Below are 21,651 nucleotides of genomic sequence, written 5' to 3'. Positions count from 1 at the left end.
GGTAGTGAAGCTCAAGTTGTCACCTCATCCAAACTCTATGGAATGTCCTTCCAAGGTAGTGACATGGTTTTCAGTGTTTACTATTGGAAAATACCATGCATTTTGATTTTGAGGAATTTAGAACAAGCTCCAACTCGTACAGATTATGTTAAATGGTGTTAAAGGCTGTTTGAGCTATTGCTTTTGAAAATGCTCAAACAGCTTTTAACACCATTCAACAGAATCTGTACGAGTTGGAGCTGTTTGAGCTCTTTCAATAGCCAAAGTCAAACTGCTGCCACTAGAGTAGAGAATAATGTCTTCCGCATAAAAATGTACAACAGCTGTCTCAATACGTCAGCAGCATACCACTCTGCATCGCACTACTGGCTTGCGTCTGAAGCTAAGCAGGGTTGGTCCTGGTCGGTCCCTGGATGGGAGACCAGATGCTGCTGGAAGTGGTGTTGGAGGGCTAGTAGGAGGCATTCTTTCCTCTGGTCTAAAAAAAAAAATCCCAATGCGCCAGGGCAGTGATTGGAGACATAGCTCTGTGTAGGGTGCCGTCTTTCAGGTGGGATGTTAAACTGGTGTCCTGATTCTCTGTGGTTGTTAAAGATCCTATGGCACTAAGAGTAGGGGTGTTAACCCTGGTGTCCTGGCTAAATTACTTAATCTGGCCCTCATACCATCATAGCCACCTAATCATCCCCAGCTTCCAATTGTCTCATTCCTCTCTCATGTAACCATTCCCTAAGGTCATTGCTGTAAATGATAATGTGTTCTTGGTAAAATAAGGGATAGGTAATAAACAATAGGAGACCTAAAATGTATCCTTCAGGCACACCCGAGCGCAGCTCTATGGTGTACAACAATCTGCCTTAACACACTGGGTTTGATTTGACAGGTAGTTCACAAACCACTCCATAGCATGACCAGTAATCCCTGCACAAAGACAGTAAGGTCGACAATGTCAAAAGTCTATGAACACAGATACACAATGTAACTTCTTATCCAGGGCACAGTGGATATTGTTCAAAACCTTCAAGGTTGCTGTCACAGTGCTGTGGCTTGACCTGAAACCTGATTGCATACCACTCAGAATGTTGTTTTCCTGAAGGTAGACCATAAGCTGTTTATTGGCTAGGGACTACTTTTGCCAAAACAGACAATTTAGATATTGGCCGATAGTTGTTCAGTAGAGTGGGATCTCCTCCTTCCAAAAGAGGAAGGACAAATATGCTGATTTCTATAGTTTGTGGATTTCATTCCTTTCTAAGGTGAGGTTGAAGATGCATGTTAAGGGGATAGTGATTATGTCTGCAGCCAGTTGTAGTAGGCGGGGGTCTAGATCATCAGGTCCAGGGGATTTTTTTGACATCAATTGCCTTCAGGGCTCTACGCACCTCTGAGACAGAGAAGGGTGAGAAGGAGAACCTGGAGAAGGAGTAGACAGGGGTATCAGGTCATTTCACAGGGGGCTCATTTTGACATTTAACCCTATCAAATAATATGCCTGCGTCAAGGAAATGCTGATTAAAAGAGTTCAAAATACAGGTTTTCTCAGTTACCACTTGTGAGTCTACCAGCAGTTGTTTAGGAAGTTATGCATCTTTTTTTGCACTCCAAACCTTTCACTACTTGCCAAAATTTGGAGGGATTATTCAGATTATCGGCAGTAGATTTGAGGTAGCGGTCAGCTTTCATCTTTCGGGTCATAGCCACACCCTGATTCCGAAGACGTTTGAGCTGCCGTTGACCACCGAAAAAAACATTTACTTTCCATTCACCTTCAGCTGCAGTAGTAATTATATAACACAGTGTCAATACGGCACATACCAATCGTGACTCTTGACCCTCAGCCTCAATCACAACAATTCTATTTCTAGACTGTGTTAGGTGTACTGTAGTAGGACAAGCATTTTTTTTTTTTTTTTACATGTGAGTATAAACCTGAGATTTAAAGAATGGGTGGTTTTGTGAGATTTTGTAGGACAAAGGTTCTGCATTTTTCCCTTGCCATTGCTCTCTGGTCATAATAATTGATCGTAAAGGGAATCTATTCAGTGCATCCTGATTATTACCTTCTTCATCACATTCAATCACGTCAACATGATGTTAAACATATTATTTATCACTCTGCAAGGGCAGGTTTAGACAGGATAGGGCAGGCTCTGGTCTCCCACAGCAACCATGGCAGTTTGTCCCTGATGATAGAGTAAAACACAGACCTGCCAGGTCATACTTTCCCCTCCACTGCTACATGACTGGTCTCTGGGATGAGGACGACTCTCTGCCCACTGGGCACAGACGTCAATTTATTGTCTATTCCACGTTGGTTCAATTTAATTTAATTGAAATGACATGGAAGCAATGTTGATTCAACCAGTGGGTGGGAACATAACCGTGAGACTTGGAACTTACATGGTGACAGGTGTTTTCATTTACCTGATGAGTTGAACGTGGGAAGAGTTTTCAGAGAGCACACCTTGGACACAGGTCTTGACAAAAACATACAGTACAGGCTAATAAATTAGATGTGCTCGTGTCATCATGTGTCATTGTTTCTGACTGAATGTAATCCTGAAAGACCAACATTAGTTTTCTTTTCTTTATTTCTATTCTGCTCAAACTCTCGATTTGCCTCAGCTTGACATTTCAGCCCCATGACCAAAAAGGATATTGATCCAGGATATGACCTTCTGAGAGGATTACGATAGGAACTCAGAGGAACTCGTACCACAGATGGGGTCCAGCTTGTGAGGTCATGAGTTATGAAAAAGTGGGGCAGGGGTGTAATGTAAAAGAGAACCGAAAGTCATTAAGGGAAGTTGACAAGGAATGAGACCATACTAACCTTTGTAGGGGGGCGTGTGTGTGTGTGTGGCTCACTCTCTGTCTTTACATGCATTAGGAAACAGTGATGAATCATATCCGAATTGTCCAGAGAGAGAGAATGAGAAGGCCTACAGTATTATGTCAAGCAGCCACTCGGGCAGGGGTTAAATTGGGACATGGAGATGCTAAAATATCCCTTGAATTAGTTTAGAATGGACAGTTTACATTCAGCTGCCACTGTATCCAACGGTGATCGACTTGGTTTTATTCTGACCTTGCCTTTGCTCCTATATGATCATCACAGTCCACCCACTGTTGATGATGTCGTTTTTTTTCTTCTTACCACATGCCTTTCTTTTATTCCCACCACTGTATTTCACTGCATTTTCACTCCCTTCCTGCATTGGAAACAATCGCGCCTGCTATTGCGTAACCTGCGGGTTTGCTGTGCTGTGCCTCGATAATCCACACAGGACATCCTGGATAGAGACTACGATGGTTCGTTTGATATAGCCTACTACTGTGCTAACGGTGGCTGGAGCGGCTGGGGTAGGGGGGGCTTGAAACAGAGGGTGTGTCAAGTCAAATGCCGTTTGCATTCCTAAAGAGCATATAAACCCAGATCTAAGAAGCGTGTATAAGAGACAGAGGAACTGGCAAGAAAAACTGTTAAACCTAATAATAAAAGAACGGAGATCCATTGAAAACTTTAAAACGTAATTCAAACTTTTTTGGTGAATCAAGAAGCCATCACCCAAGACAAAGTAAGGAATTTTTCATTAATTCATTTTTAGATTAGCTATTTATCAAATGCGCGTAGAACTCTTGAGAAATAGTTACACTGTGGTAGGCTACTCATGTGATTAGGTTTTTCACAACTTTCTCGGTCGGGATGCGTTTTGCTGATTTGCGAACCGTTAGATGCGGCACGAGCTAGCATGCCATGTTTGAGTGAGAAGCTCATCAAAGGCAGGCAGAGGAAAGTGCTCATGTAGCCTATTGATCAAGCAAAATACCAGGCACTTAAATGGTAGATAGACAGAGTTATTAGCTCAACCGAGCAATATTACCTTTGGTGGGTAGGTGATGGGTGTTAGGCCTATTGGCTCCAGTGGTACCAGGCTCCTCTGCTCCTAAAATGAGGGATTCCCAATTGCAAACACATGTCCACATAAATATTTCAGATACCATGCTGAAAAAACCTGAAACACATTTTTCTCTCCCTCCTATAAGTTTGTCCTGTTCCCTCACATCATGTTGCCCAGCTAGCACATTTGGTTCTTTGGAAGTTGTGGGAACATACGTTTTTTTAAATTTCCCATTGGTTCTGGGAACCAAGCTATACATTTCCTGGGAACCAAGCTATAAAGGTCTGAGAACTGAAGTGAACATTTTGCCTGTTTTGGTAAAGTACATTTTTAGGTTGCAGGGAGGTTCTGAGCACATTTGAATATGGTTCCTTTAATGTTTTCCTTGGAGATGTTATTTATTTATTTTATTTAAGCTTTATTTAACTCTGCAAGTCAATTAAGAAAAATAAATACTTATTAACAATGACTCCTTAACTCTCCCTGAATGTTTCAATAAGACTTTTAATAACACTGCTAGCTTGTAAAGCACAGATTGTTTGCATGATTAATGCCTAAGGAAATTAATTTCCATGTATCCTCAGTTATTTTTTATTGTGACATGGCATCAGATTCAAACAATCTTCTATTCTCTATCCATGGAATGGTTCCACTGTGCCACCAGGAATGAGCTAGCATGCCATGTTTTTTACGCATACAAAGCTGTTCATTTTTGTCCATTCAAACAGACACCATTTCAAAGGAAACAAGCTCTCATTAGGATCAGGTGTGGCCGATTAGTGGGTGCGGCCAACACACCTGAACACACTTAACAAGATAGAGGAGAGAGAGAGTTTTGTTGATGCTGAGAACGGATTGTATATGTTTTTAAATAACATTCTTAAAACGTTCTCTGAACGTTACTAAAGTTTTCTTGTGGTTTTATGGAATGTTTTCTTAACATTCTCTGAACAATTTGAGAACATGACTTTAAATAGAACTACGAGGAAACCTGTTGGAAACATTATGCTGAAGTATTGAAATTCCCACAGAAGAACGTTGTTTCTTAACGTTCTTGGAACAATTTGAGAACATGACTTTAAATAGAACTACGAGGAAACCTGTTGGAAACATTATGCTGAAGTATTGAAATTCCCACAGAAGAACGTTGTTTCTTAACGTTCTCTGAAAAATTGGAGAACGTTCCTATAACAATTTTTAGAAAACCTTCTGTTAAAGTAATGAAATAAAGTTCCTTAAATGTGCTGAGAATGTTCCAAAGCCAAGCAACTATACTGCACCATTTCCAGAAAGTTGTGGGAAGGTTCTATGCAAAACAACCAATGAAAAATCATGTGGCATTTTTACCTTTATCCTATGACTTCTGCCATCATTTCACCTCTCATGTGGTCTAATGACCTTTGTTCTCAAACAAGTGGATATATGTTGTATGTTATATGACATTTCATTTGCAAACAAATGCTGATAGTGGGTGTTTTCTACATCAGGCATCAACTTGAGTGACGTTTTATATGTGTGTTGGGGAAGCAGGCTTCAACTCATAGCCTCCCGAGTGGCGCAGTGGTCTAAGGCCGGCCGCGACCGGGAGACCCATGGGGCAGCGCACAATTGGCCCAGCGTCGTCCAGGGGAGGGAATGGCCGGCAGGGGTGTAGCTCACTTGGTAGAGCATTGTGGGTTGTGGGTTTGATTCCCACGGGGGGCCAGTATGACAAAAAAAGAATGTATGCACTCACTAACTGTAAGTCGCTCTGGATAAGAGCATCTGCTAAATGAGTAAAATGTAATAGTATTTGGGTGTTGTTGTTGGGAAAGTGCATTGAATTGCATTCCAACCGTGCTAGCAAGGTGCTAACTGCCAAAACAAACCCACTGTGTGGGAGGGAAACAGGGAGCGGGGCAGGGGCCATGGAAACATTGGGGAGTGGTGCTAGAGAGGGAGAGGTTATGGGTGGGGACCCGAGGGAGAGGTTTTGGGTGGGGACCAATGTTGCAATCAATATTTGCATTTGTCATCATTGCTACATAGCAATTATTAGGACATTTGGATGACTGTAAGGGAGGGGAACATTATTGGACCAGCATATGGACTGAGGAGTTTCGAAATCAGCTACTCACACAGGCATGCATTTAGCACACACACACGCGTACAAACACACACACACACACACACACACACAGTGTTATAGTTACTAAGCCCACCATGACCACACACCCCTCTTCTACACCCGCTCGCTGTTCTCTCTACTGCCTCTGAACTTCTCCCTATGTTCTCTCTGTTTTGCTCTCTTAGCAGTCTTAATTATCAAAAGGTTAGTGAAACTTTTTCACTAGCCTCTACACGCATCAAAGTGGCTTTTATGTTTAGACACAGCCGATAAAGTACAGATGGAGACCATGGTTGGAAACTCCTCTTGGTCTTCTTTGAACATGCCTCATGCTCCTCTTGTTTTTAACTCACCTGACCTCTGACATTTGACATTGAACCCCCATTATTTTTAGAGTTGAAGCCTGACCTCTGAAGTTGTAGCCTGGATCCTCTCAGAATCATAGTCTCATGGTTCCCCTAACCTTTCAGTTATATGAATGGCGGTCTAAACAGGTGAACTAAACTAGATGTAACTGGGATTAATTAAATGCTCTGCGTTGTCATGACAATATGATTATTGTTTCCCATCATATCTAGAGATTACACACACATACATCTGTGGCTAGGTGGGGCTGTAGGGTCCGGTATCAATCAGTGAGTCAAGAGGTATGTTAGGATGTTTGGGGAATTTGGGGAGTGTGTCTGACCTGAGACAAAATGCTAACTACCCCAGCATGCTTTGGGAAAGGCAGACTGTTGTAAAGAGTGTGAGTCATGAATGTGGTAATTGTGGGAAAAGATTAAAAAGAAAACAAGCTGGTTTCAGGAATGGAGGGAGGAAAAGAGCGGTAGAAAATATGTAAGCGGAGAGAACATGCAGAAGAGAGGTTTACATTGGGGGAATAGCGGTTGAAGTATAGGAATAGTAATGTTACTATCGTTCTCAGTGGAGTATTGTGCAGTGTTGTCCAAGTAATATGTGTGCACTTAACCTCTCTAACATTGAATTGTTTACATACTTTTGTATCTTCATTTGATGTTATTTTATAGATTTTCTCAATCAATTGCTCTTGTTTTCTATCCTTTCATTTCTTGAACTCTGCAATCTCCAATATGACTACTATTTATCTCTGTCTGTATCACCAATCTAACAGTCTCATAATCTCATCTTTAACTTTACCTTCTGTATCACCCCTCTCAGAATGCCAGGAGCCCGATTGACTGTGAGTGGTTCTGATGTGGGCCGTTTCCATGGCGTCGCCCCGACCACAGTGCAGGTAACCAACCAGAAGGAGGCGGAATCTAATTCTAAGGAGCAGGGTGGCTGTCGCCGTTGGTTTCAGAAGATGTGCCCCTGCTGCTGTCGACGCCAGAGCAGCTCGTATGACATCACAGACACAGTCGTCACAGACGACGGGGTGAAACCGGCCACGCTCCCCGAGCCCCCTCAGCCCCACACTGGAGACAACGAGCTGGAAGGTAGGTTACATGAAGCAACAGCATCGTTCATAATAGTAACACCATAGGAAAAAATCCCGCTTGGCGTTTTTACTATTTTGTTGCATTACAACCTGTAATTTAAATGGATTTTATTTGGATTTCATGTAATGGACATACACAAAATAGTCCAAATTGGTGAAGTGAAATGAAAAAAATAACTTCTTTCAAAAAATTCTAAAACATAAATAACGGAAAAGTGGTGCATGCATATGTATTCACCCCCTTTGCTATGAAGCCCCTAAATAAGATCTGGTGCTACCAATTACCTTCAGAAGTCACATAATTAGTTAAATAAAGTCCACCTGTGTGCAATCTAAGTGTCACATGATCTGTCACATGATCTCAGTATATATACACCTGTTCTGAAAGGCCCCAGAGTCTGCAACACCACTAAGCAAGGGGCACCACCAAGCAAGTGGCACCATGAAGACCAAGGAGCTCTCCAAACAGGTCAGGGACAAAGTTGTGGAGAAGTACAGATCAGGGTTGGGTTATAAAAAAATATCAGAAACTTTGAACATCCCACAGAGCACCATTAAATCCATTATTAAAAAATGGAAAGAATATGACACCACAACAAACCTGCCAAGAGAGGGCCGCCCACCAAAACTCACGGACCAGGCAAGGAGGGCATTAATCAGAGAGGCAAAAAAGAGACCAAAGATAACCCTGAGGGAGCTGCAAAGCTCCACAGCGGAGATTGGAGTATCTGTCCATAGGACCACTTTAAGCCGTACACTCCACAGAGCTGGGCTTTACGGAAGAGTGGCCAGAAAAAAGCCATTGCTTAAAGAAAAAATAAGCAAACATGTTTGGTGTTCGCCAAAAGTCATGTGGGAGACTCCACAAAAATATGGAAGAAGGTACTGTGGTCAGATGAAAGTAAAATTGAGCTTTTTGGCCATCAAGGAAAACGCTATGTCTGGCGCAAACCCAACACCTCTCATCACCCCGAGAACACCATCCCCACAGTGAAGCATGGTGGTGGCAGCATCATGCTGTGGGGATGTTTTTCATCGGCAGGGACTGGGAAACTGGTCAGAATTGAAGGACTGATGGATGGCGTTAAATACAGGGAAATTCTTGAGGGAAACCTGTTTCAGTCTTCCAGAGATTTGAGACTGGGACGGAGGTTCACCTTCCAGCAGGACAATGACCCTAAGCATACTGCTAAAGCAACATTTGAGTGGTTTAAGGGGAAACAGTTAAATGTCTTGGAATGGCCTAGTCAAAGCCCAGACCTCAATCCAATTGATACACCAGCAGAACCCATCCAACTTGAAGGAGCTGGAGCAGTTTTGCCTTGAAGAATGGGCAAAAATCCCAGTGGCTAGATGTGCCAAGCTTATAGAGACATACCCCAAGAGACTTGCAGCTGTAATTGCTGCAAAAGGTGGCTCTACAAAGTATTGACTTTGGGGGGGTGAATAGTTATGCACGCTCAAGTTTTCTGTTTTCTTGTCATATTTCTTGTTTGTTTCACAATAAAAAATATTTTGCATCTTCAAAGTGGTAGGCATGTTGTGTAAATCAGGCATGCCAAAAAAAACATTTTAATTCCAGGTTGTAAGGCAACAAAATAGGAAAATGCCAAGGGGGGTGAATACTTTCGCAAGCCACTGTATAAGCAGTAAGCGCTGACCATTGCATTAACTTTTTAAATCTCTCTCTCTCTCTCTCAGAGCTGATGTTGTCAGTGCGCTCGGTGGATCTACTGAGCTCTAAGACGGGTCAGAACCGCCTGGAGCATCACACCAACCTTTATCATGGCAATGAGCTCATCATCCGACGTGGCCAGACGTTCCAGATAGAACTGGACCTGTCGCGACCTTTCAACTCCAATACAGACAAACTCCACCTGGACCTCAAGACAGGTCAGTTTCACTTTGAGGGCTCTCACAAAAAGGCTATTTTGTTATCCTTGGTACAGTACAGTATGTCCTTTACATAAAGCAGCACATAATATAATATAGAGTTGTAGGACGTGTCCAGCTGTTTCCTGGCTCCCCAGACACAGGAAGGGAACACAGGGAGCTGTGACATGAAAATTGTTCACATTATTTACACTGCTTAAGACATACAGTAAGCTCCAAAAGTATTTGGACAGTGCGTTTTTTTTTCTTTGTTTTGGCTCTGTACTCCAGCACTTTGAATTTGAAATGATACAATGTGCAGCCTGACAGCTTTAATTTGAGGGTATTTTCAGCCATATCAGGTGAACCGTTTAGAGATTACAGCAATCCTGAATGAATCCTGAATAATTATGAGTTAGAGAGTTACAGATGCACAAATATCATACCCCCCCAAAAAATGCTAACCTCCCCTGTTATTGTAGTGGTGAGAGGTTAGCATGTCTTGGGGGTATGATATTTGTGCATCTGTAACTGTCTCACTCATCATTCTTCACGATTCATTCAGGATGATCTGCTAGCAGAGTCCCTGCTGGTATTTATAACTTTGGTAGTATATTATGGCTAAAGCACTCAGGTAATGCCATTACTTTTACTCCACCACATATTGCTGTTTTGATGGGGCCAGGAGTATTTCCTGACCTTGTGAGCTGACCAGGAATAACTCCTTTTCTTTCATTCCAACTGCTGCAGAGGTGAAGGGTCAAAACCCTATTACTCAGGCCCTATATATAGCCCAGTTTCCTATCAGTCATATTGGCAGGAAAAAAAACATATCTTCTTTAATTCACTTTCACAACTATGATTCATTCTAAGAAGAGGAAATAATATGATAGGAAAGTAGGATGCTCTCTAGTTGTTGCCTTGAATGGCTTCCTGAGTGTGTCTGACAAAACCTTGGTGGTCTGGAAGAGAACAGGGTCTCCTGCACACTATGTATACTTGCAAAGTGAGAAATGCAATTTTTCCGTCATAAGGAATGAAAACTATGGAGACTAATAAGGATTCAGCGGCTGGCCTTACTAACAATGCTAGGACAGAGACAGTTTGGATAGATTTCCTCTCAACAAGCGCAGAGAGAGAGAGAGAGAGAGAGAGAGAGAGAGAGAGAGAGAGAGAGAGAGAGAGAGAGAGAGAGGAGAGAGAGAGAGAGAGAGAGAGAGAGAGAGAGAGAGAGAGAGAGAGAGAGAGGAGAGAGAGAGAGAGAGAGAGAGAGAGAGAGAGAGAGAGAGAGAGAGAGAGAGAGAGAGAGAGAGAGAGAGAGAGAGAGAGAGAGAGAGAGAGAGAGAGAGAGAGAGAGAGAGAGAGAGAAGAGAGAGAGATGAGAGAGAGAGAGAGAGAGAGAGAGAGAGAGAGAGAGAAGAGAGAGAGAGGAGAGGAGAGAGAGAGGAAGAGAGAGAGAGAGAGAGAGAGAAGAGAGAGAGAGAGAGAGAGAGAGAGAGAGAGAGAGAGAGAGAACAAAACAGCAGCCTAGATATTTTAATAGGCCTACGTACACAGGCACACATACTTGTTCTGTGTCTATGCTCTCAGTGGAGTTTTCACAGTACTACACTGTGTTTACCTCATCTGAACTGAACTGCATGACAGTGACACACTAGTGGTTTACACTTGGTTTGTCACTCTCTGGGACAGCAGACTATGAATTACAGTGATGTGGAGACTGTGGTTTTCTCACTTTACTGCATACCAGACTACACATTGCCAGTAAAACAGACCACTGTCATTCCACTATCTTACCTTATTTAGTCTCTTCAATTCAATTCAAGTGTTTCACTGGTTTGCAGAGCTTTCTCTTGCTCTTTCACACATGCAAGAACAGGCAAGCAAGAACAGGCAAGCAAGCACACGTAAACACACTCATTCACTCTGTATAAATAGTCAGCATTGGCATTTGCCAAGTGGAGTGTGATGGTATTGGAATTGCCATCCCCATGGTTACGTGAGGAATGTGATTTCCTGCCAGTCAAGTGCAGCTGGTAAGGGTGTGTGCATGTGTATGCGCATTTGTATAAAATATCAGTATATTTTACTGTATGCACATTTAAATGTTGGTTTAGTGTGGTCCTTTTGTGAGTGAAGAGTGAGCCCTTTGACATATTCAGGAAAGGTATGAATGCAATGTGGGTTGGCACAGTTTCCATCAGAGGTAAGAGAACAATCAATCTTCATTGTTATCTGGGGTGGGTTCCTAAATTCAATCTGGAGTGCCAGAGTGCGCTCAGAGTGCGCTCTGGGCGTTCGTAAATTCAGAGCATTGACAGATTGTCCATTTGTAAATTCAGAGCGTTTCGCTCTCGGTGCGTTCAGAGCCAACACTGGATGCTCTGGCCGAGGAGTAGGGTTGAACCGAGCGTTCTGACCTCACAACAGTAGTCAAGCACCCACCCAAGCTAACTGACATTGGCTAGCTTGCTAGCTACTTCCAGACAAAAATGAGAGAACACCTCACTCTGACCATTTTACTCACCCTAGCAGAGCTGGTTAGGCTGTTTTCATGTTATCCAGAGCGTTGGTGACTGTAACTGTGCTGTTGGCAACAATTTAATTACGCTTTTGTGCTGACGTTTACCGACACCGGCCATATTCAACGGGTGTTAATCATTAGTAAATTCATCAGTTATTCTGCGCTCTGGCACACTCAGACGAGAGTGCTCTGAAATCGTAGGAGACCTCCAGAGTGAATTTATGAACACATTGCATAGTTTGTTGAGGTGGGTTTCAGGCATCACTACACTGTTATTATACCGATATTACACTGTTATTAAACTGTTATTAAACTGTTATTAAACTGTTATTAAACTTATTACACTGTTATTACACTGCTTAAATCAACCTGAAGCTTTGTTTTACTACCCTGATAACCATAAATGTAAACTAATCGTTTATTAATTTGTCTGACAGGACCCCTCCCCATGGTGTCTAAGGGCACGCACATCATAATTCAATTGGTGGAGGAGCTGGCAGATGACAGCTGGGAGGCCAAGATCATGAAGCAGAACGGCAACAGGATCAAGCTGTCCGTCAACTCGCATCCCAAAGCCGTGATTGGCCAGTACAAGCTAACCGTGATGGTGCAGTGCCCTAAGCGGGAGGCGGCCATCACACACGACCCCAGCAAAAACGTTGTCATGCTGTTCAACCCCTGGTGTGAAGGTAAGGATGAGTGGAATGTTGTGGGACAGCAGAAGGTAGAGAGAAAAAGAGAGAGAGACAAAAGTTGCACTTGGATTATCTCGCCTGGCAAACTGGGTGGGCGGGATTTGCATGTTTAGGACCATTGCCACTGACGTGCCAACCCCGCCCACCCATGCTCACCTAAAGTGTGAAACAAGTGGGGCAAACAAAGATATTGCATTGAATCACAATTCAGCTTCGATGCTGTATATAGGTGTAATGTTTCAATGTTGTTATTCCATTGCAATAGGAACAGACCTCTAGCCCAATTCAAACACCAGGGCCAAGTGTTACAGAGCAGACACAGAGGAGGCTGGTTCTGGGACTACAATTTATCCTCTTGGTCTCTCAGAACAGCACTAATGTAAATGTGCACATAGGGGGACACGTAGCTCACTGCCCAATAACGTCCTGCTATCCATCACAAAAAAGGTCACTGCTTGACCCATTGGGACCCAGAATGTTTTCTTCATTCTCTGGCTGCGCGTCAAGACCACACATCCATTTGCTTGGGACTCTGGTCTTTCCAATTGACGTTGGCATGCTTTACCGTATACTGTCTCTAACTGTTCAATCACAACCTGTATTTTGAGGTCTCTGGAGTTAAAACACTTTCAGGATGTGCGTTTTGATTCATTAAAACTATGGATGTACATGCACATCCTTGGTAAAATGAAAATAAATTGAAACTGGTTATATTGATTTAAATATGCTTTGTTTAATCTGATTAAGACATATGTTCTGCCTTATGGAAAGCGCTGTGTTTGAATAGCGCTATCTGTCTTTAATTGCACGGTTTGGCAGGTAGCCCAATCTATCCTTTCCTGTCATAAAAGTTGACAGTCCACAATTACTGTACAACAGCTGGTAATCTTCTCTCTCTCTCTCTCTCTCTCTCTCTCTCTCTCTCTCTCTCTCTCTCTCTCTCTCTCATGCTCTCTCTCTCTCATTCTCTCTCTCATGCTCTCTCTCTCTCTCATGCTCTCTCTCTCTCTCTCTCTCTCTCTCTCATTCTCTCTGAGCACTTGTTGAGATGAAATGTATACAATGCAGCCCTTTTCCTCTAAATGAGCCGGCCCCTCTGTGAGCTCCAGACATTGTGCTAGTAACAGTTAACCCTCTCCTGGCTACACTGACTCTCCCTGGTGTTTATCGAAATAGTAATTTAGTAAGACAGATATGACGATGATGTGGACTGTGAATGAGAGAACATTTAAGAAATGTCACACAAATACGTACACATTTCACCTGTAACTTCAGCAGTGAATAAATGATAAATGTATACCTAATCTTTGTCCCCTGGTTCGCTCTCTCTCTCCTTAGATGACACAGTGTACATGGATGACGAAGAGGAGAAGAAGGAGTATGTGCTGAATGACACAGGAAGACTCTACTACGGTACAGAGACACAGATTGGAGCTCGCACATGGAACTATGGACAGGTATTAGACAGGGAGGAAATCAAGTGTGGTTGCGATGAAATCTTTCTGCAAATTCCAGTGATTTTGCAAACCCCGGTCATTTAAGACGCAGCCTCTGTTTATTCATTGTTTTGACCGCCGTCCTCTCTTCCATCTCACCCTGTCTGTCTGTTTCCTCCTGTTTGTGCTGTCCAGTTCCTTGAGGGGATGCTGGAGGCCTGTCTCTATGTGCTGGAGAAGTGTGAGATCCCGCCGTCTGGTAGAGGAGACTCTGTGAACGTGGTCAGAGTCATATCTGCCATGGTGAGTTACCGGTCAATTTATATGACATTCAGTAGTGAACGTACAACATATTTCTCATACTCCACATACTTTTCAATGTATTTATACCTGTAATATCATGTGTCATATCTTCTTTATGAACGATTGATCTGAATTATGCTGAGGTATGCTGATGTCAATTTCATTACCATCACTGTATTATTGTAAAAAATATTGTGTTCTCAATAACCTACCTGGTTAAATAAACCACCTGCTATACTTTATCCTACTGTAATCAAAATGGACTCTTTCTAATTCGCTCTCTCCCTTCGTGGCGTCAGATCAACTCCCCAGATGACAATGGGGTCCTGGCAGGAAACTGGTCAGGGAACTATGTAGGAGGAGTTTCCCCTACAGCCTGGAGTGGCAGTGCGGACATCCTGATGAAATACCACAAGGAGGGAGGCCAGCCTGTCAAATACGGACAGTGCTGGGTCTTCTCTGGCGTTACCACCACAGGTGTGTGTGTGTGTGTGTGTGTGTGTGTGTGTGTGTGTGTGTGTGTGTGTGTGTGCATACTAGTTTCTGCACATGTGTGTTTTGCATACCTAGACACAGTGGCAATATCATGATCCATCACGTCCTCTTATGTGTCTGGTGTCTTATCATGCTTTTCTCATTAGTTTCTGTCTGTAACAGAACACCATTCATAGTGACAGGTCAGGGTGGCCCTCACCCGGTAGCTGACCACAGAGCAACACAGCAGTGCCTCTGATAATGGCCCCATACTTCATATCTACCCAAAATTCCCCGTCCACATTCCTCTCATACCTACCACTTTTGTCACAGACACACAAGCCCGTATGTTGTAGTGATGCCCGGGTTGACTCATAACCCGCAGTCCCCGTGGTTATATCCGCAGGCGGGTTTAGGGTCATTAAATATTGTGTGGATGAAGGGTGGGTGGGTTTAATAAAGAGAAAGCAATACCTTAAAAAATCCATAAATATATAATTATTGTGCAATTTATATCTATAGGCTACATTGAGGTTTTTCTTTCATTATTGTAGGCTATCTGGCATGAGTGTATAAGCCTAAGCTTTAGGGCCTATAACTGTACACTCTCCAAATAGCCTACAGAAAATGTATTTGGGCCTGAGCTACAGACGCTATATCGGTCCGCTAATACAGGACTAGTAAAGGCTCAGTGCACTACATTTCAACACTTTTTTATATTATTTATTAAGACTTTATTTTTTATTCTGATTTTTCAGGGGGTGCTGCAGCACCCTCAGCACCCCTACTTCCCGTCCACGGTCCCTAAACATCTTTGCTCCGCAAAAGAAACAGAGATGACAGAGAGAACTTTACCGATGTCAACTAGATTGAAGCATTCATTCTATCAATTTATGACATTATCCTGGTAACCAAGGGTTTATTTAGTCTTCCAGGGCAACATACAGCCTATTGACAGAAGAGAAGCTGCATGTATCTAATTATTATAGACAAGTTGACTAACAAATAGCCTTCCAAAATGTCAGAAAGTATAAGCAGAAACATATCTAAATCAGGCGGGGGAAGAAATCCTGCACCCCCTGTCAGAAAATAGTTCCGCCGTCTCTGACTGTAGCCTTTTTCTATATTAGCAGGTTAGGGTCGGGTGGAGGCCTCAGATTTTCACTTTATCACATATATTCGGGCGGTTGCGGATGGGTTATTAACAATTGCGGGCGGGTTTGGGTGAACAAAGAGTTGACCCACGCACCATTAATGTGTTGGCCAATGTTGGGCCTTGCAAGGCTGTGTGATGTCTCCTGTTTGCTTGCTTTTCATATCTGTGCAAATGTTGTTCATCCCTGGCTTTGTTTTTGCTCAATCTATGGTTACTTGACTTATCATACACTCTTATTTAACCTGGTCTCACTCTCTCACTCCCCCCCACTCCCCACCCACCCTCCTTCTCTCCATCTCTCAGTGCTCAGGTGTCTGGGTATACCGTGTCGTAGTGTAACAAACTTCCAGTCCGCCCACGACACAGACGTCTCACTTACCACAGACGTGTATTTTGATGAGAATATGGAGCCGTTGGACCACCTCAACTCTGACTCTGTTTGGTGAGTTATCATCCACTTTAAGTAGGGCCCGGTTTTTCCTGGTCAAGTCAAGTGCATCTAACCTGCCACAGGTTAAGAGTTCTCCACTTCAATCCAGGCCACATGAGTGTATATTTGGCTTTGCTCTAAATACACAGAAATGCCTTGCCACAAATCATACTCTATAAAAGAAACACCAGGCTTGAGTTATAGAAATAAACGTCTTCGGTAAAACTCAAATCCAATTGTATTTGTCACATGCGCCGAATACAACAGGTGTAGATCTTACTGTGAAATGCTTACTTACAAGCCCTTAAACGACAATGCAGAATTTTTTTTAAAGTAAGTAAGAAAATATTTGCTTTAAAAAAAATACAAAATAAACTAAAGTAAGAAAAAGAAGTACCACAATAAAATTACAATAACGTGGCTATAAACAGGAGGTACCGGTACCGAGTCAATGTGCGGAGGTACAGGTTAGTCTAGGTAATTGAGGTAATATGTACATGTAGGTAGGGGTAAAGTGACTATGCATAGGGTGGTCCTCTGTAGCTCAATTGGTAGAGCATGGTGCTTGTAACGCCAAGGTAGTGGGTTCAATCCCCGGGACCACCCATACGTAAAAATGTATGCACACATGACTGTAAGTCGCTTTGGATAAAAGCGTCTGCTAAATGGCATATTATATTATAATAAACAGCGAGTAGCAGCAGCATAAAAAAAGGGGATCAATGCAAATAGTCCGGGTAGCCATTTGATTAACTGTTTAGCAGTCTTATGGCTTAGGGGTAGAAGCTGTTAAGGAGCCTTTTGGACCTAGACTTGGCGCTCTGGTACCGCTTGCCGTGCGGCAGCCGGGTGAACAGTCTATGACTAGGGTGGCAGGAGTCTTTGACCATTTTTAGGGCCTTCCTCTGACACCGCCTGGCATAGACGTCCTGGATGGCAAGAAGCTTGGCCCCAGTGATGTACTGGGCCATACGCACTACCCTCTGTAGCGCCTTGCGGTCAGATACTCCTAACTATGTAATCCCAACAACCCCCTTCTCTGTGTAGGAACTTCCATGTATGGAACGACTGTTGGATGTCCAGGCCAGACCTTCCTTCTGGTATGGGTGGCTGGCAGGCGCTAGACTCCACCCCCCAGGAGACCAGCCAGGGGACCTTCCGCTGTGGCCCCGCCTCTGTCACCGCCATCCGCACTGGCCAGGTCTACCACAAATATGACACGCCCTTCATCTTCGCTGAGGTGAGCTCTATGGGTAGGAGATGGTTGAAGATCTATGATCAGTTGTGAATAGTAATAATAAAATATGCCATTTAGTAGATGCTTTTATCCAAAGCGACTTAGAGTCATGCGTGGCCCTGGGAATCGAACCCACAATTCTGCCGTTGCAAGCACCATGATCTACCAATTGAGCCATACTTCATCTCACCCATCACAGATCTCAAATTAGAGAATAAATGGCAAAACTGACATTGGATTACTTCCTATCTTTTATCAAATATCACACTCTTTCCCTGTTTCTCCATTAATGAATGGTGCTGATCCTGCCTGTCTGTCTCTGTGTGTGTCTCCTCAGGTGAACAGTGATAAAATATACTGGCAGAGGAACCTGGATGGTACCTTCACTCAGATCCACAGTGAGAAGAAGGCTGTGGGACACTTCATCAGCACCAAAGCTGTGGGCTCTGATGAACGTGCTGACATCACACACCTGTACAAACACACCGAAGGTACAGTGATGTCATCATACACTTCAGTACACTGTCAGAGGGTCGCTTGGTAACCGTATACACATGGAATAACACTCAGGTTGTAATGGTGACATCACTCACCTGTAAAGACAAGATCATCCGAGATCAGGCTATGAGGAAGGTGCCACACGGTCGAAAACAACAACCATACCCCTATGCACCTGCAATGAACAGCATTTTCTATACAGACATCAGGGATAGTCAGATAATCACACTCTGTCGTTATCTGGGCTAATTAGGTTTTTGATTGAAATTAGCACACACAACCAATAATCACCCCTCTCTGCTCCCCCCACCAACCAGAATCAGAGGAGGAGCGCATCGCTGTGGAGACGGCCAGTCGCTATGGCACCAGGCCTGATGTGTACTCCACGCCGATGGCGGAGGACGTGAGCGTGGAGGTGAAGATGGAGGGGGAGGGGCCTCGTATGGGGGAAGATGCCCAGCTGACCATCGTGGTGACCAACCTGAGCTCCCAGCCGCGCAGGACCACACTCCACAGCCAGGTGGCCGTCATGTACTACACCGGGGTGCTGAAGGGAATCGTCCAAAAGGACAAACTACCTGTGGAACTCATGCCCAATGAAGGTGAGTTAGCAAGTGGAATAGGTGGAGGATGTTGCCCCTCACTGCTACAGGGTCAGATAATTGTAATACTCCTAATTGTTAGGGTTGGAGTAATCTGATCCTAGATCTGTGGTTTAGAGCAACTTCTATCTCAAGCCATGCCCCGCTAGCACCTTTTCAGCTCAGTAACAATATTATCTCCACTCTGCATTTGCTGTTACCACATGTGTATCCTCGATCCTCTCATCTGACCCCTGTACTGTAGAATGTGTAATAATCTCTCTGTCTCTTCCTCCTCAGTGAAGACCATGCAGTGGGTCCTACCCTACCAGAGCTACCAGAACCAGCTGGTGGACCAGGCTGCTCTGATGCTGACTCTGTCTGGACGGGTCTCTGAGACCCAGCAGGTCCTGGCCACTCAGAACAACTTCAGGCTCCGCACACCTGACCTCAACATCGAGGTAAGACGCAACTTATCTTTAGCACAACCTGTTACTGGATTCCTGTAAGGTTCAAATTTGAATTTTAAAAGTTGTATTTGAGCAGCAGTACTGTATACAGTATGCTGGTTATGTTCACTTCTCTCATAATATTTTTTTCCTCAGCCTCTATTTAAATACCAAACCAAATGCAATGCCATAGAAATTAAGTAGTACAGATGTCTGCGGCCATGGCACAGATTGCATACAGATGTCATTGCACAGATAAACAGTAGCACTGTAAAGTATGATGTTGTGTTTGTTTCCTCAGCCTGTAGGGAACGCGGTGGTGGGTAAGGAGATGGCAGCCAAGATCACGTTCACCAACCCTCTGCCACATAAACTGAGGGGTGTTGTGTTCAGGGTGGAGGGATTGGGCCTGCAGAAGGTCCACGAGGTGGTTGTGGGGTAAGACCATGTAATTAAGAATTAGAAAACAAGTAATTTAGAATATTAATATTAGTAATTTCACAGGATCTCTATGGGCAAGACCCTTTAACCATCTCAATGTACATATGTAGGATCTTAATTTGAGCAAGTATGCTGCAGCAGGAAAATTATCCTTGAGCAACAGGAAATGTGAATTATTATGTGGATTATAATTAATGAACATTTTTGTAGGGTTTGATAACTTTTTTGTTAGGGCAAATCAAGTCTGAAATGTCTAAGTGGAAATGTACAACTTTAGAAGCCTTTTTAAAACTCAAATAAACTAAGTTTGCATTTCCTGAAACAAAAGTGATCAGATTAAGATCCTATATCTGTATTAGCCTATTCTCTCTCTCTCTCTCTGTACCTCCATCGCCTTTTCTCTGTCAATTACGCTCACCATCTATATCTGTCTCTGTATTGTACTTATAAAATGTTTCCACTCTTTGTCCCTCTTCTAAGTAATGTTAACCCTCCTTTCTCTCTGTCTCTCTCTCTCAGTGATGTTGGAAGCCACTCCACGGTGACTCTGACAGAACACTTCATCCCTACCCAGGCTGGGCCCAGGAAGCTGGTAGCGGCTCTGGACTGTAAACAGCTAACACAGGTGCACGGCGTCGCTGACATCCACGTCCAGAACCAATGAGAGGGAGCCTGCAGCTCTCTCCTGTCCACTTACCTGGCCTTTCATTCAAGTCTCATCAAAGAAAATGGGAAACCTTTTATTCAGTTCTCCCATGACTTGAATATAAGGATTGTTTGATATATTTGATATTTCATGCTGACATGTAATGATGGAAATATCCTGATCTTTGGATGAAGTTGTAAACTATTGTTAACCAGCGCTAATGTTTTTGACACTCACGTAATATCCTAGTTACCAGTGTGCCTTGCTCTGAAATGGATTTGTTGTTACTGTAAGGGCTGTCCACACCTATAAAGAAGAAACATCAAACTATTGTTAGGGCATTGAAATGGTTTGTGAAAAATCCTGTGGTAAATGTAATTATCTAGCTGCACATGATCTAATATTACTGTATTTTTGAACAAACGATGTCATAGTGCTGTCATAAAAACATTTTATAAATGCACAGTATATAAGCATTATAGTACAATTGTTAGTGTTCAAGTATGTATTGTATCAACATGTTAGACAATGTATGTAGCATAACATGTCGGTCAAATTGTATCTTACAGGGCTTATATGAAGGTGAAGCACTAGTTAGATTTTATGAGGGTTATACCTAAAAAGGTCCTTCTAAATGTGTGTTTATGTTTGTGAAAAAACGAGTCAGTGTTATGGCCCATTCATTGGTCATTGTGGTTCCTTGCCGTAAAGTGCTCTTATGAAACAAACAACAGTCAGCTCCTGAGCATTAAGCCTTTGTTGACCTTGCTCTGCTCTCCTAGTGTTAATGAGTTTGTTTTTTATATACCCCTGCACATAAAATACAAGGAAGGAAACTGTTTTAAAGAGTTACATTTTTATTGTATTAATTTATCAATATACATGTATTTTTTTTCTATTGTCAATATATTTGCTAATAAAACAACTACAGAGTGATGATGTTCCCTGTTGAGTTATGTGCGTGACTCCCTGGAAGACAAGCCCCCGACTGGCTGGAAAGGTGTGAGGAGATCAGAAAAATGGCATCATTCACAGCAGCAACTACATACTTGTAGAAGCTGAACGTTCCATCTGCATCCAAGTCTCTTTGTTTAATCCAGAATTCTTGGCTTATGCATTAACCTGTTATTATCAACGTAAATTGTATAGCTTCAGGCAAAGGTGTGTCTTGCACACTTTATCCTGTGGAAATGGAACATTTCATGCATCTAATTGAATCTCTACAGTGCATTTACAGTTGATATGAATGGGATCCATGTGGCTCATTCTCACGCCCCTTATTGGACTCCAGCATGCAAAAGCAGTGGTGCAGTGCAAGGAATTTAGCGGAAACACCCCAAACCTCCTGCACAGAACAGTACCTTAGGTAGCAAAATGCTGACCTCTAGTGGTCATGTTAAGAAATATATTATATTACCATGCATTTCAATCTCACAGA

The 21,651-nt window shown here is 43.1% G+C and overlaps 1 protein-coding gene across 1 annotated transcript; it reads left to right on the top strand.

Moving 5' to 3' along the window:
* The first annotated feature begins 3,283 nt into the window (after positions 1–3,283).
* On the top strand, positions 3,284–21,149 carry LOC311098766 (protein-glutamine gamma-glutamyltransferase K-like). The gene is made up of 14 exons (XM_084139330.1): positions 3,284–3,578; positions 7,192–7,469; positions 9,173–9,364; positions 12,305–12,556; positions 13,901–14,019; positions 14,194–14,301; positions 14,601–14,778; positions 16,235–16,373; positions 17,409–17,601; positions 17,936–18,089; positions 18,414–18,698; positions 18,978–19,138; positions 19,428–19,564; positions 20,087–21,149. Exons 2-14 carry the CDS (start codon positions 7,193–7,195, stop codon positions 20,229–20,231), a joined length of 2,340 nt encoding a protein of 779 aa, XP_083995456.1. The 5' UTR covers positions 3,284–3,578; position 7,192; the 3' UTR covers positions 20,232–21,149.
* Positions 21,150–21,651: the final 502 nt, after the last annotated feature.

Source organism: Coregonus lavaretus (assembly GCF_964263955.1).
Source record: "Coregonus lavaretus genome assembly, chromosome: 23".
Taxonomy (NCBI): Eukaryota; Metazoa; Chordata; class Actinopteri; order Salmoniformes; family Salmonidae; genus Coregonus; species Coregonus lavaretus.
Note: the sequence above shows the minus strand (reverse complement) of the source record. Positions and strands in the feature narration are given on the sequence as shown.

What these genes read in the sequence shown, in the direction of transcription:
- LOC311098766 (XM_084139330.1), top strand. Translation starts at nt 7,193, where the DNA reads ATGCCAGGAGCCCGATTGACTGTGAGTGGTTCTGATGTGGGCCGTTTC. An exon ending in CTCAACTCTGACTCTGTTTG is followed by an intron (nt 16,374 to 17,408) that starts GTGAGTTATCAT and finishes TTCTCTGTGTAG; the next exon opens with GAACTTCCATGTATGGAACG. An exon ending in CACCTGACCTCAACATCGAG is followed by an intron (nt 19,139 to 19,427) that starts GTAAGACGCAAC and finishes TTGTTTCCTCAG; the next exon opens with CCTGTAGGGAACGCGGTGGT.